Source organism: Myripristis murdjan, chromosome 8 (genome assembly GCF_902150065.1).
Source record: "Myripristis murdjan chromosome 8, fMyrMur1.1, whole genome shotgun sequence".
Classification (NCBI taxonomy): domain Eukaryota; kingdom Metazoa; phylum Chordata; class Actinopteri; order Holocentriformes; family Holocentridae; genus Myripristis; species Myripristis murdjan.
Genome location: NC_043987.1, coordinates 17,993,001 through 18,013,218, shown reverse-complemented (window position 1 = coordinate 18,013,218; position 20,218 = coordinate 17,993,001). Strand labels below are relative to the sequence as shown.

The 20,218-nt window shown below is 43.7% G+C and overlaps 1 protein-coding gene across 2 annotated transcripts in view; it reads left to right on the top strand.

Annotated features, from left to right (window-relative positions):
• The window catches only part of LOC115363635 (mitochondrial import inner membrane translocase subunit tim16-like), a 121,415-nt gene that overhangs the window by 93,253 nt on the left and 7,944 nt on the right, over positions 1-20,218 (top strand). For both annotated transcript variants that reach the window (XM_030057899.1, XM_030057897.1), the window contains exons 10-25: positions 13,256-13,310; positions 13,725-13,782; positions 14,076-14,221; positions 14,381-14,479; positions 14,608-14,706; positions 14,916-15,075; positions 15,215-15,390; positions 15,643-15,751; positions 15,853-15,939; positions 17,067-17,209; positions 17,476-17,580; positions 18,041-18,126; positions 18,393-18,534; positions 18,649-18,738; positions 19,080-19,196; positions 19,953-20,088. In XM_030057899.1, coding sequence (XP_029913759.1) covers positions 13,256-13,310; positions 13,725-13,782; positions 14,076-14,221; positions 14,381-14,479; positions 14,608-14,706; positions 14,916-15,075; positions 15,215-15,390; positions 15,643-15,751; positions 15,853-15,939; positions 17,067-17,209; positions 17,476-17,580; positions 18,041-18,126; positions 18,393-18,534; positions 18,649-18,738; positions 19,080-19,196; positions 19,953-20,088 — 1,808 coding nt within the window. The remainder of the gene's footprint in view (positions 1-13,255; positions 13,311-13,724; positions 13,783-14,075; positions 14,222-14,380; positions 14,480-14,607; positions 14,707-14,915; positions 15,076-15,214; positions 15,391-15,642; positions 15,752-15,852; positions 15,940-17,066; positions 17,210-17,475; positions 17,581-18,040; positions 18,127-18,392; positions 18,535-18,648; positions 18,739-19,079; positions 19,197-19,952; positions 20,089-20,218) is intronic.

Below are 20,218 nucleotides of genomic sequence, written 5' to 3'. Positions count from 1 at the left end.
AACGAGGAAGGGATGGACAAACAGACAGACGGACCAGATTCCACTATTGTCAACTGATAGTTTGTTCCTAGCTATGATTATCGTTTTGTTTTTTGTCTCCCAGCGGTCCAGTCCTGTGATGTTTGTAAGGCCAAAGCCCATGTGAGTGTAATTCAGTGAAACATGAGCACCACTTAGATTTATCCTCCAGAGGCATACACATCTGCTGTGTTAACAAATTGCTCAAAGCTGCCTCGTCATGCAGCAGTGGAAGGGCCCGAGCCGAGCCTGGATGTGGGCTTTTAAACGTCTGGTCAGCACCACACATTGTTAAGAGGTGGCGGCTCACCGAGTGCAGTGTGTACGGCACTGGAAGTTAGCGAGTGCGTGTGTGTGTGTGTGTGTGTGACAGTGTATTGTCTAGATCTCAGTATCTCTCTATTTCTCAAATGCATTCTTTCCTAGTTTACTTCTGACCGCAACCCATCCACTTATACAATTTGATACAACTGATACACTGGAAACGTTTTAGCGTTTTTAAGCATTTTATGACTGGAATACTAAACTGTGCATTAGCAATGGTTGCTCTGTATGGGTGGTCACAAACTTTGGCTTCTCTTCTGACCAAGATTCAGACAAAGCGATGGTGGAAAAAGAGACCAGAACTCCATGTGAGTGTGTGTGTGTGTGTGTATGTGTGTTTGCACGTACATAGAGGGAGGATGGAAAATACTGACAACAATTGGAGTCTATGTTGCAGTGCCAGTTTCAGCTCATCCCCAGAGTCAAGGTTATGGTGTCCGCTGTAACAACCCTCCTCTCATTTTTAGTTTTTTAGTCCACCCTCGCTGTCCTCTCACACCATTCTTCTCCCTCACTCTCTCTCTCTCTCTCTCTCTCTCTCTCTCTCTCCAAAAACTCCCCCAGATAGAGCAGGACGGACCTCAACACACCATCATGAGGACACAATCGAAAACACTCGGGCCTGTGATTTACTCCATTCGTGTGATAGTATCTTATCTCTTACTTCTCTTTCTCCTCATGCCTTTCTTAGCCTCCCTCCCTCCCTCCCTGCTTGACTCAGTCTCTCATATAGTAAATCTACTCTGTTCTGTGAAGTATTTATTAGTGTTTCATTATAGATCTCTCTGCCTCGCTCATTAAAAGAGTTGATTTAGTGTGGCTAACACTAAATCACTAACAGTAAAACACAGGTTCCCATACACAGTCTGTCCACCCAGGAGCAATGGGGTAAGGTGAGGCACCGTCTTGGGGCCCCTTTCAGGCCAAGGGTAGGGTGTTGAAATAATTTGGACAAGCTTACAGCATGGTATGGGACATGGATCTCTTAGAGTGCAATATAGTGTAGTGACAATATCGTGAAACATGTTTTTTCATGTTTTCAATTTAATCGGAGGACGCACATCTTTTTATTTTATTGTTTTTAATCTATTTATTATTTATGCATTTTCGAGGTTGCGTACATTTCCAGACCTTATTGGCCATGGAAGTCGCACTAAACTTGTTGTGGGATTTTAAATCTACTCCATGTTAAGGACAAGTCACAATTATCAGTTTGTATGGTACCTTTTTTTTAATTAAGGTTTTTGGAGATACAAGGTTTTCATCCAATATCAGAGGAATTTATACTCGCCTTTGAGATAGCAGAGAGAGAGATGACGGGAGTGGATAAGAGTGATAAAGTGTCTTTTTATATGGAGCAAAAAGGACAAGTATGGACACATAGTCGGCGCTGGATAAGTGTGTATGTTTGTGTGTGTGTGTGTGTGTGTGTGTGTGTGTGTGTGTGTGTTTATAGAGAGATCGGGTAGATCCACCATGCCTTTTAGTTGCTGCAACTGCCTGTGCACCAGAAACAGAGGGGCTGATAAAACATGGCTGTGCTAAGCAACTCAGATAAAGCAGAATGTGAGGATACCGTGGCGTCAAAACATGTGCAAATCACCGCTGATGAAACAGTTACTCAGCACAGAGAGGCGCTTTGTTGGGCTCCTCAAGAATGTTTTTGTAGCTCGAGTTGAGAAAGAATGAGGAAAAAAAAAGGGTTTGAGTTGTTTCAGGGTTTATGTTTCTCTCTTTATTTTTCTCGTTCTCTCTCTCCCGTTTCACTCATTTGTCACACACGTACTCAGGCTTGCAGGGAAAACAAATATTGAACAGTAATGTTGTGTGTCAGTAAAATACAGGGTTATATGGTTCTAACATTTCCAATAATTCTGTCTTGGCTGTCCATGAAGAGAAGTCTTGTACACACACACACACACACACACACACTTATACACACATATGCATGAACACACTCGGACACAGTGGAGCGAGTATGTTCTAACACTAGCTTGGATCCTCCAAATGTGATCTTTGGTGGAAGGACAAGCGCTGCCATCCTTTGGAGGAACATTGGCTGAAGATTGAGGCAACATCGGTCCAAGTGTTGGCCAGCGGGGTCCGAGGTCACATGATGTCACAGCTAACTTGTGGCGTCTCCCGAACTGCTGGCCCAGCCGTCGCTCTGCCACAGCCAGTGTCCGTTCTAGAGTGACCATGGTCGGTTAAGCTTGACAGGATCTTAACAGGGCAGTAAGCCATTCATGAAACCTGTTATTGGCGATGGTGTTTTTAAAGTAGACTTTATTGAGTGGTTCAGTGTGTATGTGGCAGAACAGCAACAGTTTGGACTGTGGCTTTTCCACAGTAGGAAACACAGAGTCGAGCAGACCGAGGGCTGACATCATCCTCCCTGTAACAAATCAACACACCGTGCAAAGTGACTCACTGGAACCAAGTCAAGGCCAAATTGATGATTGTTACTTATAAGTTACGCCTCTGGTATGCAAAGTAATTAGTGCGCAATAGCACGATATCCGCGCGTGTGTTTGGAGCGTGTCATTTCTGTTTTGCTGTTTATTCATTGATGTGTGAACAGAAGTTCACCCTTTCCTTGCTGTCTGTTAAACATGTTTACCTGTGTCTGTGTTTACACTTTGAGACGTAAGCGTGACGAGAACCGGATGCTCCTCCGATGACCTAACAGCAGAGAGGGTCGTTCCGGTCACGACCCGCCACCCCTACCTCCCTCTCTGTCCTCTGTGCCACCCGTCCCTCTCTCTCCTCTCCTCTGAGGTGGGTGCACCCATCCGGCGGTTCCCAGGCCCCTGCTGACAGGTCATTTAATGGTCATCTGGCCCGGGCCCTTGATGCTGAACCCCGAGGTTAACGTGGAACGCATCTCTTCCGGGGCTCCTCAGGCTCATCGCAGTGCGCAACCACGACTTCAGAGACACACACAGACAAACACAGATGCAAGCACAGACACAAACTTGTGCCTTAATCGCCCATGGAGGCAGACGCGTGTTTAGATGTGCTGTCTGCTCTCGGTCAACAAATCAAACTTGCCTTACTTACTTTTATAGGAGTGCACTCAAATTATTTATCCGTATCACTTCAGGAATGCTGAACCTTTCCAGTGCCTTACCATCTTATCAGTCTTTACTCCTCGACACCCTCGTGCCCACCCACGTCCTCTACCGCCCACCCCTCCTCCCTTCAGCCGTCCCAGTCGAGTGTGTAATGCTGTGTGCTGAGGGTCTGAGAATCCCCACCAGTTTATGATCAGTGACCTGGCTGCTTTATAGCTCTCTGAGCCAGTCTAGCCCAGGTTACCGCACTTTTATAGGTCTGCAACATGTGTGTCTGTATATAGGCATACAGGAGTGTGTGCCAGTAATTTTGGAGATGGCCTTCTAATGTCTCTTATTTGTCTGAGATAAGTGGAACCGTATGTTTGTGTGGACCTGCGTGTGTGTGTGTGTGTGTGTGTGTGTGTGTGTGTGTGTGTGTGTGTGTGTGTGTGTGTGTGTGTGCGTTAAAAGCCTGTGTAATAATCATCATCCATCTGACTAATAAAAGGTCTAGTTTTCTCTTTCTTTCTCTCTCTTTCTCTTTCTCTCTCTCTCTCTCTCTCTTTTTCCCTCTCTCTTTGCCTGCTTGTAAAAATAAATATTGAGTATTTCATTTCTCATGTCAACATTATGCATAACAGACCGGCTGTCAGATGATGCGGTCAGACAGCCAGCACGTTTAGTTGTCTCAAGAAGTGTCTTAACTGCATATTATATTGTTAGGAGTTGTTTTTACAAACATATTTTGGTGTTTTGCAAGGAGCTGATGTACAGCAGACACCGCTGAGTGCAGTATGGATTCGCTTGTTGCGGTCTAGTTACTGGCCGTTGTTTCCCCCTGCAGAGAAGGATTAGTTTGCAATGTGTGGTGTCGATTGGGGTTGCTGGTGTCAGCGTTGTGCAGAGCTGTCCTGTGATGTACTGACGACAAGTCGGAATGGTAATGAAGCGTTATTCTGTTTCTTGAGCACGGGAGGGAAAAATACTGTGTCGGTTTTAACAATTTCTTTTCTTTTCCCCCGTGGCAGTTTGCAGTGTGCTTGTATGTGGAGTTTGGAGCTGTTGAGCGTTGAAGGGGTCACTGCAGACCTGTTGACACGGGACTGTGACGCAGTGAGTTTAATTAAATCCTGGGCGTGTGTGTGCACATGCATGTGTGTGTGTTTTATGTGCGCCTGCTGTCAGGGGCCTGTGGGCAGGGCCCGTTGGGGTGAGGAGAGAGGGGAGCGCAGCCGCTTGGCAGCCCATCTGAGAAGCTCGTCACTGGGGCTCAGACACGGCCACAGCTGGCCCCTCCACCAACAATCCTGGCCTTTCTTCCCCTCTCAGGAACGCAGCGCGTCAACTCTAATTCCCTTCTAATGAACTGGCTACTGAAGGTAGCTAGGCAGGCAGGCCCAGTGCCCTTATTAAACACACACATTGGCAAGAGTGCACAAACAGTCATACCCGGTGGAGGCAGTATGCTGACCTCTTGTATATCATAGAGTTCTTACCAGGATGACTGAGCAGCTCGCACCAACCCTGCCAAGGATCCTTGAACTCATCATGACAAGAGCAACATGCTAAGCATGATGGGTGTCACAAGAATCAATACTAAAATACCAAGTCGATACCAACAGTTTGAAAACCAATACCAGTGTTTTTAGTATCATAATATTGACGCAACTTGATAGCTCACTTGTAAGTCGGTGTTGTTATTCTAATGTAGCCTTAGCCAATATGTTTAAACCTCTTCAACCCTGCCGGTCCCCCTGGTTGGCTCATCGTTACAAATGCATGCTGTGCAGCTGAGCTTTGTTCAAACCCACAGAACTTGATTTTAAATTCTAGTGGACATCACAAGGTTTCCAAAAATACCAGAAACGTCCTGCTAAATTACAGGGAAATGTGTATAAAATAATGCACAAGACATCTGAGATGCTTTCTATTTGATATAATAGTGCGGCAGAAACAATGGCATCATGGGTTTGAATATTTCACTCAGTACAAGTGATGAGGCTTCAGTGAAAATATGGAGTATGCATGTGACAATGTAAAATATGGAGCGCTGAAGCTACTTAAGGGGCAATTTAAAGAAAAGTCAGTTTAAGAGGATAAATACTTAACACACTTTAAGTTACAGTCATACAAGTTCTACAAGACTGTAAACTGAAATGAAAGAACATAAGCATACTATGGTATTTATTGTTACAGAGAGATATTTATTTTATAATTTTATTTTATAGTTTACAGTGGTCCCTCATTTATCGCGGGAGTTATGTTGAACGTTCTAAAAATAACCCGCAATAGGCGAAATCCGCGAAGTAGTCAGCTTTATTTTTTACAATTATTATAGATGTTTTAAGGCTGTAAAACCCCTCACTACACACTTTATACACTTTTCTCTTGGCATTAACATTGGCATTAACATTTTCTCACTTTTCTCTCTTGTTTAAACACTCTCAAAGTTCAAACCTTCGTAGAAAAATAAGTCCGAACGCATTCTGTACTGTACAGGAGACACGGCACGGAGGAGATTGATTGACAATGGTGTACAGTCCCTTAGCCAATCAGGACGCAGAACACAATGTGCAGGTTCTCCCTTAGCCAATCAGGACGCAGAACACAATGTGCAGGTTCTCCCTTAGCCAATCAGGACGCAGAATACAATGTGCGGGTTCTCCCTTAGCCAATCAGGATGCAGAACACAATGCGCTGTAAAGAAAAAAAAAAAAAAAGCATGCAAAATTGCACTAAAAAAAATCCGGGAAACTGCGAGGCCGCGAAAGGTGAACCACATTATAGCGAGGGACAACTGTATTTGAGAATGGGCAACGTGCAGTAATAACCATGCAGAGCTTGGTAAGGTGCAGATATTTCATACAGTTCCACTTTTTTGAAATTTGTATGTTGCTGCTGGTATCAAGAATTGTGGATTTTCACCGATATTGGTACCAACTTCTAAAATCCTGGTTTCATGCCATACCTACTTCACACACTGAGCTCACTTCCACACCAAGTATGTTTGTTTCCGCTTAAGGCGTCTTGACAAGGTCATCTTTGGTCTGTTGTAGGTCAAGATTTCTTTAGGCTCACATTTTCATATACAATGTGGGCAGCTGAGAGAAACTGGAGAAACTTCGCTGAATTATCAATTAAGTGATTGGTTTTCTCCCATGGGAATGGATTTGACTGGGACAGTGTTAACTGAACACAGACAAAAGTATTTGGAGGTACGCCTGGTGTCCGTGGCTTGTGGAACATGTACAGTCAGTTGTATCTTTAGATTGAAACTGTCCTTTGGGCGACCCGGTGGTTTAGCCTCTGTGGTGCAGGGTTTACAGCTCTGATGGTGCTTGGGGAAACAACACGTCAGTGTTAGCCATCACTTCTGACACACTTAGACAGACCTACTGTAATGTGCACTGTGTTTGATTTGGAGCACACTGACACTTTGATATCTATTTTATGACAACTTGGCCTCCCCAAAACCTCCACAACCAAACCCCATTAAAAAAAATGGAGAGTTTACAATGATGACAAAGATCATTAATTGTGATATACTGTTTATTTGCTTGCTGTTGGCATTTTTACCTCATTTTTGGTGGATTGTTATGCTTCAGCATTTGTTAGCGCTAATCATTGCCAAACCATTTGCTGGCTCTTTAAATGTTTTCCATAATAATCTCACGAGTTACAATAAAATAGGCCATTCCCTCTGATATCACAGCTAACTCCTGTGGAAAAGATTGGTGTCCAGATGATACAGCTCAACACTTGACTCATGTATTTACAGAACACTGGAAATCAACCTTGACTTACCATGCTGGAGATTTCAGGACCTGGCTGGGTTTCCGGGGCCAGTGCTGCTCTGTTGGAAATCCCATTTAATCACCAGTGGATTATTCTGCACTAGTCCTTTCATTGTTCGGGCACTATGAACACCCGTGGGTCTGCGACATAAGTGCGTTTAAAACCCTTAGCTGTGTCTACTTCCCTTACACAAGACTTTGAAACACGGACACAGTTAAGACTGTGTACCAGCTGTAAACAATAAAAACGGACAGAGAGGGTGGGGGTGGGGTTATCATAAGATTTTACAGATAATCTGCTGTAATTGTTACGGGCACATGACGGCCGGTCATATGAAAGCTCATCATTGGATAGTGATTATGGATGTAACTCAGTGAACTCATTTACAGTAAAAAGCAAGCAGTCATATGGTCACATTTTTGATTAAGAGAGATCAGCTCATAAATTATGCACTTTTCACCATGCCGCAGATTTTTCACAGATTGTGCACACATATAGATCTGTTGCGTTCATTTTCATTAAGCAGCCACTGACCTCATTATATACCGGAGTTGAAAACCCTTGAAAGTTTGGAGAGGCTCGGAAAAATAAAATAGGTTCTCATGTAGCCTTTGATGAAATGAATTGCATGGCCTTGGAATTAATTTGTTTATTAAATCGGATTATAGCATATAAATTCATCACTATATCTCCCATCTCACCATTGTAGCAGCAACGTTTCACTTCCTCATGAAAAACCTGTGATGGATATTTGCTGCCGTTTCAAAATTAATATTTGCCCCATGATTTCTTCACTTGACATGCTCATGAGAACAAAATGAGAGGTTTGTGCTGTCAAATTCTGACTAATACCATGTTTTACCTCAGAACGTCACCAAACAAGACCTTAAACATCATTAAATTCGATGTCCGAGTGAGTGTGGGAACCCTGTTTTCATATCTTGTTTATTGGAGCGACTGGGAGAGCCAATGCACACTCTCACACTCAAACTCCCATATCAATGAGCGGAGCCGTCCAACAATATGACAACTGTTTTCGCTGTGACCCACCCCGAGTGTCCTTGTGACCCCGTCCCAATAATCAAAACATTATTTTATGGTTACAGCATGGGCCTTTCGCTTCACTCTAAGGCACTGACTCATGATTTGGGAACCAGCGCTGGCCAGTGGGACGGCAGAGGCGGCCCGGGACAGCTGGATGAGCTACAGCCCACAGTCTGGATCGCTGCAGGCCTGATAAAGTGGATTGTTTGAGTTCACAGTTCAGCAGACCCTTCATCTTAGCGATAGCACTGCACCACTGGCTCCCTCCCACTGACTAGGATGACATAAGCAGGGGAGTGACACAGATAGGGGGTGAATGACGGAGGGGATAAAAGGATGAAATGAAAATAGAATGTGAAAAAATTCAACTATGGAATGAGGCCATAATATTCCTAAAAACAGTCCAATCCACTGTAGGTTAGGAGTGCATATGTATTAAATGAGGTGTAGATACCTAAAATAAAGACGTATACAGTCAGTTGCCTGAATTAGTTTCATATTATCCATATGGCACGTTTTTTCTTTTATACTTTCTGGCCACCTCTTGACCACAGTAACAAACTATATTTACTCCAGTGACTGGAATTTAATAATTTAATAATATTTTTTTCATGTTCTTTTTTTTATGTTTTTGAATGCTGTTAAACTTTACCTATGTTCTTTAGTAGGGGTTTACTCAAGTATTACACTTGATTATGTTTTCATTACAGAGTAGAAATCATGTGGGCTCTTTACTCTCTACTTTTTCTTAAGTATATTTTTAGTCATGAAATGTACTTCTGCTTACGTAAAATTTCAGCCAGGTGACAGTGTTTCCGCTTGAGTCTGATGTTTTAGTGCTTTGTAGCTGATTGTCCTGTCTGGTGAGTCATATTTGCCCGTCGACAGGCCCAGGCTAAAAGGCATGATCTTGAGAAAGGTGCCTCTGACTGATACTGATCTGGTCATTTCTGGTGTAGCTAAAGCACGACGGGCTGCTGTTATTAGCTCTGTGGCGATACAAAGCACCACTGTGTGTGTGTCTGATGAGTTCAGTGCACCACGACATGCCTGTCTGCTGTGTGTGTGTGTGTGTGTGTGTGTGTGTGTGCAGACATTATCATATTGCTGTCATTATCTCTGCACCTGAACATGTTTCTGGGGGGATTATGTGTGTGTGCGTGCGTGTGTGTGTGTGTGTGTGTGTGTGTGTGTGTGTGTATCCATTATTTGTTTGCAGTATACACTCGCCACGTCTTACTTGTCCGATGACTGGACACTTTCACTTGGTAGAATTCCAGTTTCTGTCAGCTCGAAGGTATCTCCTCTCCGTAATCTAGCCAGGTCACAGCTGCAGATACCCCCGCAACACACACACACACACACACACACACACACACATACACCTCTCCTGTCTGTCATCCACATATCCATTTGTCTGGACCTCCATTATTCAGTTATTCCGATGATCTATCTCCAGCATTATCAAACGACAACGTGTTCTCATAATCCTAATATACCTGGGCTCACACACACACACACACACACACACACACACACACACAAACAGGAGCATAATAGTCATCATATCTGCTGGTGCTGAAGGCTGCTGTCATGGGCAGAAGGTTACGGTGTGTATTCATGCCTGTGTGAGAGAGCGATGGCAGACGAGAGGGGGGGTTGGTAGGGTGGGGGGCTGGGGGGTGGATGGGGGGGGGTGTAAACTCTGATAGTAGCAGAGTGGCCCTGACAGACTGAAGCCAGGGGGGACTTGTGGAGCAGCAGTCAGGTCTTTCTCAGAGCGCTGGAGGAGTTCGAGAGGTGTTGAGGAATTGAAGGAGTAGTTTTGACAGAGCGAGACAGGGCTGGGCCGGACTGTCGTTTTGTGAAATGAAATGTTTCAAGGAACAAGTTTTCTTTGCTGAATAACAGCTTGATTGTAAGCCTCCACCCATGTCTGTCGTCTGTCTGTCTTTTTGTCTCATTCTCTCTCTCTCTCTCTCTCTCTCTTCCCTTGTCCCATAACTTAGAAAATATCAAGGGTTGACCTTTTTTTATAGTATTGTATGATGAATAGTTGCTGTGTGTGTGTGTGTGTGTGTGTGTGTGTGTGCCTACGTGGTTAACCCTGTTCCAGTCACACTCCAACCACTGGACTCAGAGGCTTATGTCTGGATTAGTGTCTTAGGCCTGATTGGGCCACACACACACACGCACACACACACACACGCGCACACGCACACACACACATCTGTTTACAGCCTCTCCTTTAATGAATGACTGAGGTTTATAATAGTTTTTCTCTTCATTCACGATCAGCCCATGTGATCGAGATCTGCTCAACGCTCCCACACTTAACCCCACTTTAGCATAACTGCACGTTTATTAACGCATGTACACATACAGTGCATCATTGTGTTGCATTAGTAGCACGAGTGTGTTTGTGCACATACACCCCTGTGCATCAGTGTTTATGTGCGTGCATGGGACTGTGCGTGTGCACATGCGTATATATTTTTTCCTGTGTGGGAAAATGGGCTGGTGGTGAGGTGGAGCATGAAAGCGATAGTAAACAGAGGCTATTATCAGTGATAAAGCTCCACTCCTATTATGTGGTTGTTTGACTTGTTGTACTTTACTGTGAGAAAAGCAGAGATAAGGCTGCAGAGAAAGTGAAGGCGATTTGGGGAAATAATTGGGATTGTAGGCAGAGGGGGAGAGGAGGGTGAGGTACAAGGTAGGAAGAAGTGAAAAACAGAAAGGAAAGAAGGAGCGAGGGATGTGTGGGAATGGAGGTGCACAGAGACTCCCTGTGGATTGACTCGGACATGGGAACACATAGATGCCCTAATGAAGCGTGGCCACCCCTTGCTGACTTCACAGGCCTGGGACAGAAGGCAGGAGGAAGGTGTGGATGGATGAAAGAGAGAGGCGGATTGGGGGTTTGGGAGGGCTCTTGTTGTTATATTTGAGATATGAATGTGAGAGGAAAAACGGGGATAGGCAGAAGGAGAAGCAGAAGTCCTCTGATCCCAAATGAGCTCCACTTGCATCAAGTTTAAGCTGGGGCAAATACCTTGGTTGATACTTGGAACAAAGTAAGTTTATTATCATTAACAAAAACTAATGGAGTGATGAAAACTAGATGTGAACAAATATTTTTGTTAACTGATATAAAAATAAAGCAAGGCTTTACAAAAAATCACTGGCAAACGATTCGCACATGCCCAGCATCATGGTGGCGAAAGTCATGAGAAAAGACTAAAACTACCACTAAAACTAAGAAAAACAAAAGTAAAGCAAGACATTTTCAAAATAATAGTAATAATAATAATAAATAGTAAAGGTAAAGTAAACTGATTGAATGTAAACTGAAATTGAGAACAAAAAGTTGAACAAAGAAAAAAAAAACTAATGAAAAATGCAAAAGTATAATAAACATGGAACAAAGCACTGTGTGACATTCCCTCTGACCGATGCCTTGACTGTGCCGGGGATAGCAAAAACTTCCAGTTCAGTCCCAAATTTCCTCTTTCAAGTCTTTATTATTTTCTTTGCAAGAGTGTTTTTAGCTTCCGAGTCACCTCAGCTTTTATTATTGCAAAGTGCTGAAGGCAAAATGACTTCTAAAAAGCCTCACACTGCACTGAGAAAGGAAGTATCAAGATCCACATCACCGAAGTTTGTGGGTGACTTGTAAACTATGTTTTCAAAACAGAAGGAAGTGAGCCATTATGGCGGCAGACTCGCAGCAGCCAGTATTGGCAAATTGACTGATTTGAACTCGCGGTTTTGTTTGACAAAATGTGAAAATTTCCTTTGCCCAGCTTTCTTTGTTTTTGTGTCGGCCCCAAATTCATGCAAACAAACACACACACACACACACACACACACACACACACACTGTGTAAACTGTTGCGTGTCACTGCGCGCAGTCGCTTAAGATACCCCAACCAAGTCTGTCATTATATCGTCATATATAGATCTTTACATCACCAGTCTGCCATTCTTGGTTGATGTGGAGGCAGCCGTGTGGCCTTTCTCTAGAATAGCACCATTACACAAGGTCATCATCACGAGCCGTTCACTCTGACTGCCTCTCTGCTGCTGCCGGCCTATCTCCAGCCATGTCGCATGGCTCAGCGGGCCTGTGATGTGAAGTGGTTGGATCACCCAGCACTCTCTCTCCCCTTGTGCCGCCACTGGAAAATAATACCGCATGCTGACTGTAGCTGTGATCGTTGCTCCTGAGGTGTGTCAGAGGAAGGGAGAGCAGAGACGGAGAGAAAGAAAGAGAGAATGGGGGGCAATTTGCCAACCATGGCCGACCATGTTTGTGCAAAGCGTGTGTCTGTTTAAGCCGTGATTTCCTGTTTGGTGTGGTTACTACAGCCAGTTGTACTTTTCCCCATTCCGTTTAAAGCTCATTCAGCTCCTTCATCCCTCAATCTGCTTACTTTACATCATGGGAGGAGGCAGGTGACTGGCCTTGGTGGAGCCTGTCCGGTTAGAAAGTCTTAGGGCCCTGAGTCTTGTTTTCGGGGGTAAAGTCCAACCTGGGTGATGTCAAGCACGATTTGGCAACGCACTGCATTTGAAAACAATTGTTGTCGATTTTGTGGGTAGCTACCTTTTTTTTTTTTTTTTTTTTCCAGCACTAATCTTGCAAGTTGGCAGCCAAAGGTTCTGCACATTCAGTTTGTGAGAATGAATGTTTTTTTTTCCAGATTGTGAATTTACTTAAGTCAGTTTGTTCAACTTGGTTTAACTGAGTTACTTTTTATAATGATTTATCCCTACTCCCATAATCCCCCAATTAAAATATATGGAAATATTGTTGTACTGGTTCCCAGTGTTGAGCTGTTGCTGTAATAGTAGCAGTATTGCCCCACCTACTGGTGATTTTGCAGCTCTTCAGCCCATATCCCTATGACATGTTTGAACGGTTATGTAAGAATAAAGGTACTAATGAAAGATGCAGTCTCTAGAGCTAATTTGAACCTCTCTCTTTCTTTCTTGTTTTCCTCCCCCTCCCTCAGGACTCTGATGCCTCTGTTTGATGCAGATACTGGTCTGCTCATGGTGACTGGCATGGTAAGACACAGATTGATGTTTTTCTGTTCTGCATTCTGTCAGTCAGTCTGATCTAATCTAATTTTACACCAACAGTCTATAAAAATATTTATGCAATAATCATAATAATAACTAACTCCTGCTTTAACTAGAACTGCCTGCACTTCACAGCAGTAGCTACTTTTATGTACTTTTGAGGTTAAATGCCTTAACTAATTCTACACCTAAATGATATCAAACAATATTCTGTCCCACTTCTGAAACAGCAATACTTTTGATATGACAAGAGATGAACATTGAAGTCATTTTTCTCATTTTTCTCTTTTCTTCACGGCTCTTTAACTTGTGCAGTGCAGAGTATGATTAGGCTTGGGACATTTACAACCTGCAGTATTTTGCATAATCTTTCTCACACTGCTCTGTCCTCACACACAGGGAGACACTGGGATTGACTGCTTTGAGGTCACCGCCCACGAGCCATTCCTCTCTCAAGGTAGGACAGAGATTATCACCGTGTATTTATTTATTTACTTCTGTTTTATATTTCATTGTATTTATTTCTTCTATTTTATTATATTCTCAATAGCATGTTTATTAGCTTGTATTTTAACTTTAAACTGTCATACATTTTTGTTTTTATTTTTTATTTTTTTTAACATCTCAGTCAATGCAGATACCCCCTCAATGGTCTTTTGTGGTAAAATAAAGGTTGAATGGATGAATGATTCTGCATCTCTTTATCATCTGTTTTTATTTATTTATTTTTTCTCCATTTTGTCTCTATAGTGAGCCACTGCATGACGGACACCTCAACACGAGGTGTTGCCATGGTGCCAAAGCTGGCACTGGATGTCATGTCCTGTGAAGTGGTGCGTGTGCTTCAGCTGACAGACAGCTGCATCGTACCCATCAGTTATCAGGTCCCTCGCAAGGTGTGTTCAAAATGCCCACATATGACATATTCATGATACAGTTTCAGTTCAGTGCACACTCTCACTGTAAGGGACATTGTGTATACAGATAGGGTTTATAGTGTGTGTGTGTGTGTGTGTGTGTGTGTGTGTGTGTGTGTGTGTGTGTGTGTTCTCCAGCAATCAGGCCAGGAGTTCCACGCAGACCTTTATCCGGACACAGTGGGCACGACCCCGGCCATGTCTGCTGAGGAGTGGTGGAAGGGAGGGAACAAGCAGGTGCGGACCCCCTATTCACACTTCATCACACTACATCCAAAAGAAAGTTATCCATCCCTCTCGTTGTCATGGTGAATGAAAGCCTCCAGTATTTCATATCTTAAGCAGGTAGTTCTGTTTGTCCTCAGGTGGAGAGAGTCAGCCTCCACCCAGACAAACAGCCCAAACCCAAGGCTGCCAGTCAGGCGCCTGCCAAGCGGGATCTGCCCAGTGGTGGGAGCAAGGAGGTGACTTATCATTATAACATGTTGAAAATATTCATATTGTCTTATTACATGGCCTCCATTTGCCAGAACCCCAAATTTGCTCTTAACTGACCTAAGTCCTGGATTTCCCAAAACCACTGACTTACCATTAGAGGTTATCGTACTAAGTTACACAAACTCCACAAATGCTTTTTTTGCAGCAAGTTAACAGCTGCCATTCTGTTCCACAGGAGTCGACACGTGGCTGCTCCACCTCCAGCAGTCCGCTGAGCACGGCCAGCAGTAGTGCTGCTCCGTCCCGCTCTCCCTCCACCACCTCTGGCCTCTCCTCAGGCTTCCTTCCCAGCCCCAGTCCCAGCCAGAGCATCAAGACTCTGCACAACTTGATGGGTATTGGCTCACACATGCACACCTCTTGTCGTCTAGTTTGGGGCTTTTTCTTTCTTTTAGGATGAATATATTTTTCAGCATCTGCTGTGGATTTAGCTGAATGTTTCTTGACATTTGCTCACCTTTTCACCTGACCCAGGGCCCAGTTCAAAGTTCCGCCACATCCAGGGGGCGGTGATGCACAAAGACACCCACATCACAAACCTGCGTGGCCTCAACCTCACCACACCCGGCGAGTGTGACGGCTTCTGCGCCAACGCCCGCCGCGTGGCAGTGCCCCTCGCCATCGCTGGAGGCCAGATTGCTGTGTTTGAGGTACTGGCTCAGTTGGAAAGAGACTGATAAACTGTATAATGATGTTAATTTCGTTAAACCGTAGTTGATTTCTTGATTGAATACAGATGACAAAGAAAAATTACATTGAAGCCTCTTAGCAGTGAAGCAGTCGTTTTTTTCCCATTAGGAGCAATGGGTTTATAGTTTTGTATTCTTTTGGAGGAATCAGACTGGTGTGTGTGTGTTAGAGATGGAGAGAAAGAGACTGATTCATCCCTCTCATTACTGCAGCTCTCGCAGCCTGGCAAGCTGCCAGACACAGCACTGCCAACCATCCAGAACTCAGTTAATGTGGCTGACTTCTGCTGGGACCCCTTTGACACACACCGGCTGGCTGTGGGTAAGCGAGTGTGTATGAGTGTGTTTTGCTCTTTTGACAGCTGACTGTGTGTTCCGGTTGTATTTTGATATGCCTGTAACTCTCTCTTCTGTACATGCTAGCTGGTGACGATGCCAAGATCCGGTTGTGGCAGGTACCAGAGGGAGGGCTGACAGAGACCCTGACTGAGCCTGAACTCATCGTACAGGGTAGGACAAGCACCACAACGGGCCCACTATTCAGAATCGCATCACGGGGAGTTTGACTTAGACTTAGACTTAGACTTAGACTTTCTTTATTGTCATTGCACAAAAAAACACCGCAGTGAGTTTTTTGCAACGAAATGTTGTTGCTTGGCTTCCGGATTACAACAGAGATGGAATTGTGGGGCAGTTTAAATAATTAAAATATAATCTATATCCTCCTGAGACCCAGCCTATTCAATTATGTCCTCTGTAGTGGACATCAATTGATTGTCTATATCTTTTTACTCATTTGAGCTACCCTATCAAGTCCTGGTGTACTGTACAGAGGACATGAAGGCCTTTCCAATGATATCTCATGTGATAAGGTGGGATGAGGGGAATACCCACTTTCTATTGAGCCAAAATGGCAGCTGCAGAAAAACGCACATGTCGTGAAAAAACAAACAGTTTTTTCCTTATGAAAATTATATATTTTCTTGTTAATGGCATTGATTGTCTGTAATTGATTATCTGTGGTTATTTGATTGGTTTTTTATTTAAATTTAAAATTATCTGTTTTTTTACAGTAAAATCCACTACAGTGGACGTACTCTAAAATCTAAAATAAAAATATTTTTGTGAAATTCTAAATTGTGAGTTGTTGTTTTAACTCTAAATAGACAAGAAATCACAAAAAAAGTTAAGTTGGAAGATACTTTTTTTTCCTCGGGTCTCAGGAGGATATAACTATTGCGTAAAAAACAAGAGCTAAATAATAATGAGTGCAAGAAAGAATAAATAGATAAAACAGAATAAACAGTGTAAACAACAGAATAAACAGTGTAAACAGCAGAAACATCGTAGCAGCAGGGTGGAGAGTATTTCACAATACTGGATTAATTAGTGCTGACAAATGAACATAATACAGGATGGACACAGTAGGTGGAAGACAAAATGCAACAGGACCTCACATATGGTGCAAACATACATTCAACACAAAAACAAACAATATGAACCGCTGTCTGCAAACTGCAAAGTATGGAAAGTATGTTTGCAGTTACAACACATCCATACTCAGGGTTTCATGTCTAATAAAGGAAAAGCTATCGGTGATGATGACTAAGTAAAAGTGTCACTGTGATCGATCCTAGGCCACACCGAGAAGATCTACTCCATTAAGTTCCACCCTCTAGCCAGCGATTTGCTAGTGTCTTCATCCTACGACCTGACGGTTCGGCTCTGGGACCTGGAGAAGGGAGAGCAGGTCAAGGTCCTCACTGGACACCAGGACCAGGTGGGTCACTCATCCGTGCTCTGTCCAGATCTTTGAATTTAAAGCTAAATGACGAAAAACTGTTCCTCCCACTCAGCCTGAACGTGATGATGGACCTCATTTGTCCATTATCATTACAGTGCATACATTTGTAAACAATGTATGCACTGTAATGTGAAATCTGGATATGTTTGTGTACTTATACTGGAATGAATTTATGCACTGTTCATTTTACATGTACATGGGTTTCTTGTGCCACTGTGCTCCTCCTTGTGGGTCATGTTCAGGTTTTTGGAATGGCGTGGAGTCCAGATGGCAAGTTGCTGGCCACAGTGTGCAAAGATGGGAAAGTTCGTATCTATGACCCTCGCAAGTCTGCGGAGCCCGTGCAGGTATGTTCAGCACACTGGGGGATATGATACGATGCAATCAGATAATCAGATATGGTGTACCATCATACTGTACCAAACCGTAGCATGATAAAATAAGAGATTTTTGTTTAGGATTGTGCTGTGAAAATGTCCCAGTCCTTAATTCTGACCAGCTGAGTTGCAAAGCTGTTTTAAAATACATGCACACCGTTCAAGAGCTACTGTACATTCTGAGGCAGTAAAGTAGCATAACAAAAGTAAAATATTTCTTTAACATCTGGTTGTTTTTATTACAGTGCTCTTTTATCAGTTTATAGGGCAATTGGCCACAAGACTCCATAATTTACAGTGAGTTAGAACAGCTAACAGTTATTATTAGGTGTGAAGTATGACAGTGTTCGGAAATGTACCGCAAAAACCACAGCCCTTTGTGGTGTTTAGTTAATATATCTCTCCAACACACACTCTTTGTGTTTTTTAGGAGGGTCCTGGACCTGAAGGCCACAGGGGGGCCCGTGTGGTGTGGGTGTGTGACGGAAAGTACCTCTTGGTGTCGGGATTTGACAGGTACAGAACATACTGTACACTTCAGTGTCTGTGAGCTTTAGTACTTAATTATCCTAAAACATGGGTTTACATTTTTTTCAGGCTTTAATAGTGACATAAAACAGGTGGTAATAAATCCAAATATTAGAGAAAAATCTCAAGAACGTGTGAGCTTCCTGCACAAAAGTTGAACTCAGGTTTTTACTCCGTGCAAAAAGGCCAAACAAATGAGACAAGTCAAAAGAGAGGCTCACCGCTGACTTGCTGTTCCTGTATTTCCTCTGCAGTCGCAGTGAGAGAGAGCTCTACCTGTTCTCCGCTGAGTCCCTGTCCTCCGGGACCATAGCCGTCGCCCCGGCAGACGTCTCCCCCTCCACACTGATCCCCTTTTACGACCCTGACACCAGCGTGGTCATCCTCACTGGAAAGGTAAGCAAACAACCACTAACAAACAGAAAAACCTCTTGATAAAACATGATTGATACCACATTGCTTGTATCAGGGTTGCCGTCCTATTTAACTTGTTTGTTTTCTGTCTTCCAGGGCGACACGCGCGTCTACATCTTTGAGATAATGCCAGAGGCTCCGTACTTTTTGGAGTGCAGCAGCTTCAACTCACCTGAGCCACATAAGGTACTTAACGTCAGTCTCCCTCCTTTTTATTTACACTAATTTCACTAAGTCAATCATCATACATGTCCACATGGCCCGTGGCCTAGTGGTAAGAGAGAGCGTCCCTCAACTGTAAGCAAATATTGATGCTGCTCAGGAGGCCTTGAGTAACACCTTGAACTCCTCTGAGCCAGCTTTGTGCTCGCTGTTTTAGAGCTGCACTCCCTCTGAGCTCCTGTATAAAGAATAAAAATTATTTTGACTGCATGATTTATGTAATTAACAGATGAATTATCTTTGATAACTAGTGCTGAACATAGTTGCACTCTGTTGGATGGCCTCTAATCATGTTCTGTGCACAGGGCCTGGCCTTCCTGCCTAAGACTGAGTGCAGTGTGCGGGAGGTGGAGGTAGCTCGGGCTCTGATGCTCAGCAAGACGAGCATTGAACCTGTGGCCTTCACAGTGCCCCGGGTCAAGGTGAGTCCACTGCACCACCTAGTGGTCATGTGGGAGCACTACACACCGCACCTTGTCTGATGGTTATTCCAATGGTAGGGGTGTAACGCTGCAATAAACCCACGGTTCGGCATGTATCGTGATTTGTGGGTCATGATTTCGGCTTCAACTCTTTTGTACATTATGGAGAAAGAAAAACATTACCATTTCTAATGTTCTCTGTATTTTGTCTTGTTTACAAAAATAACTTTTTTTTTTACTGCAGAGGTACTATAAGTTAAATGTAATTTCAGCTCACTGTAATATGTTTTTCAGGATATGTCACATGAGGCTATTAACTCATTGGCTGCCAGCCGTTTTCAGAACAGAAAGCCCCATACTGCCAGCGTTTTAGAGCATTTTAAGTCTTTCAAGACCCACAGAATAGTTTGTTCTATGACTATGTAAACACCGAAAACCACCAAAAGAAAGAATACACTCTCCCATTGGAAAAGTCTAATTGACCTTAATAGATATCCATGAGGTTTGATGATACTGGTTTCCTCTATGACATTCTAAAAAGCTGCTTCTGGAAATCTAAGAATCGCCCTACATTATGGAATAGAATAGAGCAGCTCCGCTTCATTCATCGTCACATGACAATCAGTAGAAACTAAACTACCCTTTTTTTTTTATTGTTTCACTTCATTTTTCTCTCTCTGCTCCACCTGTCTTTGCTTCTTCTTCCCATCCCCAACCATAACTGACCCCTGTGTTTGTCCGACTCTGGGCCTCCAGAAAGAGTTTTTCCAGGACGATGTGTATCCCGACACGGCGGTGTGGTGGGAGCCGGCGCTGACCGCCTCCGCCTGGCTCTCTGGCTCCAACGGCCAACACAGAAGGATCAGCCTGAAGCCTAAAGACATGACACCAGGTGAGTGTGGACAACATACATGTACTGTACATACTGTGTGACCCTATGCAACACTTCGTTCATAATGTGCACCAGAGCGAGATGTGGGTGTGTGCATCCACATCTCCTCGTGCCTCTGCAGTCTGCATAT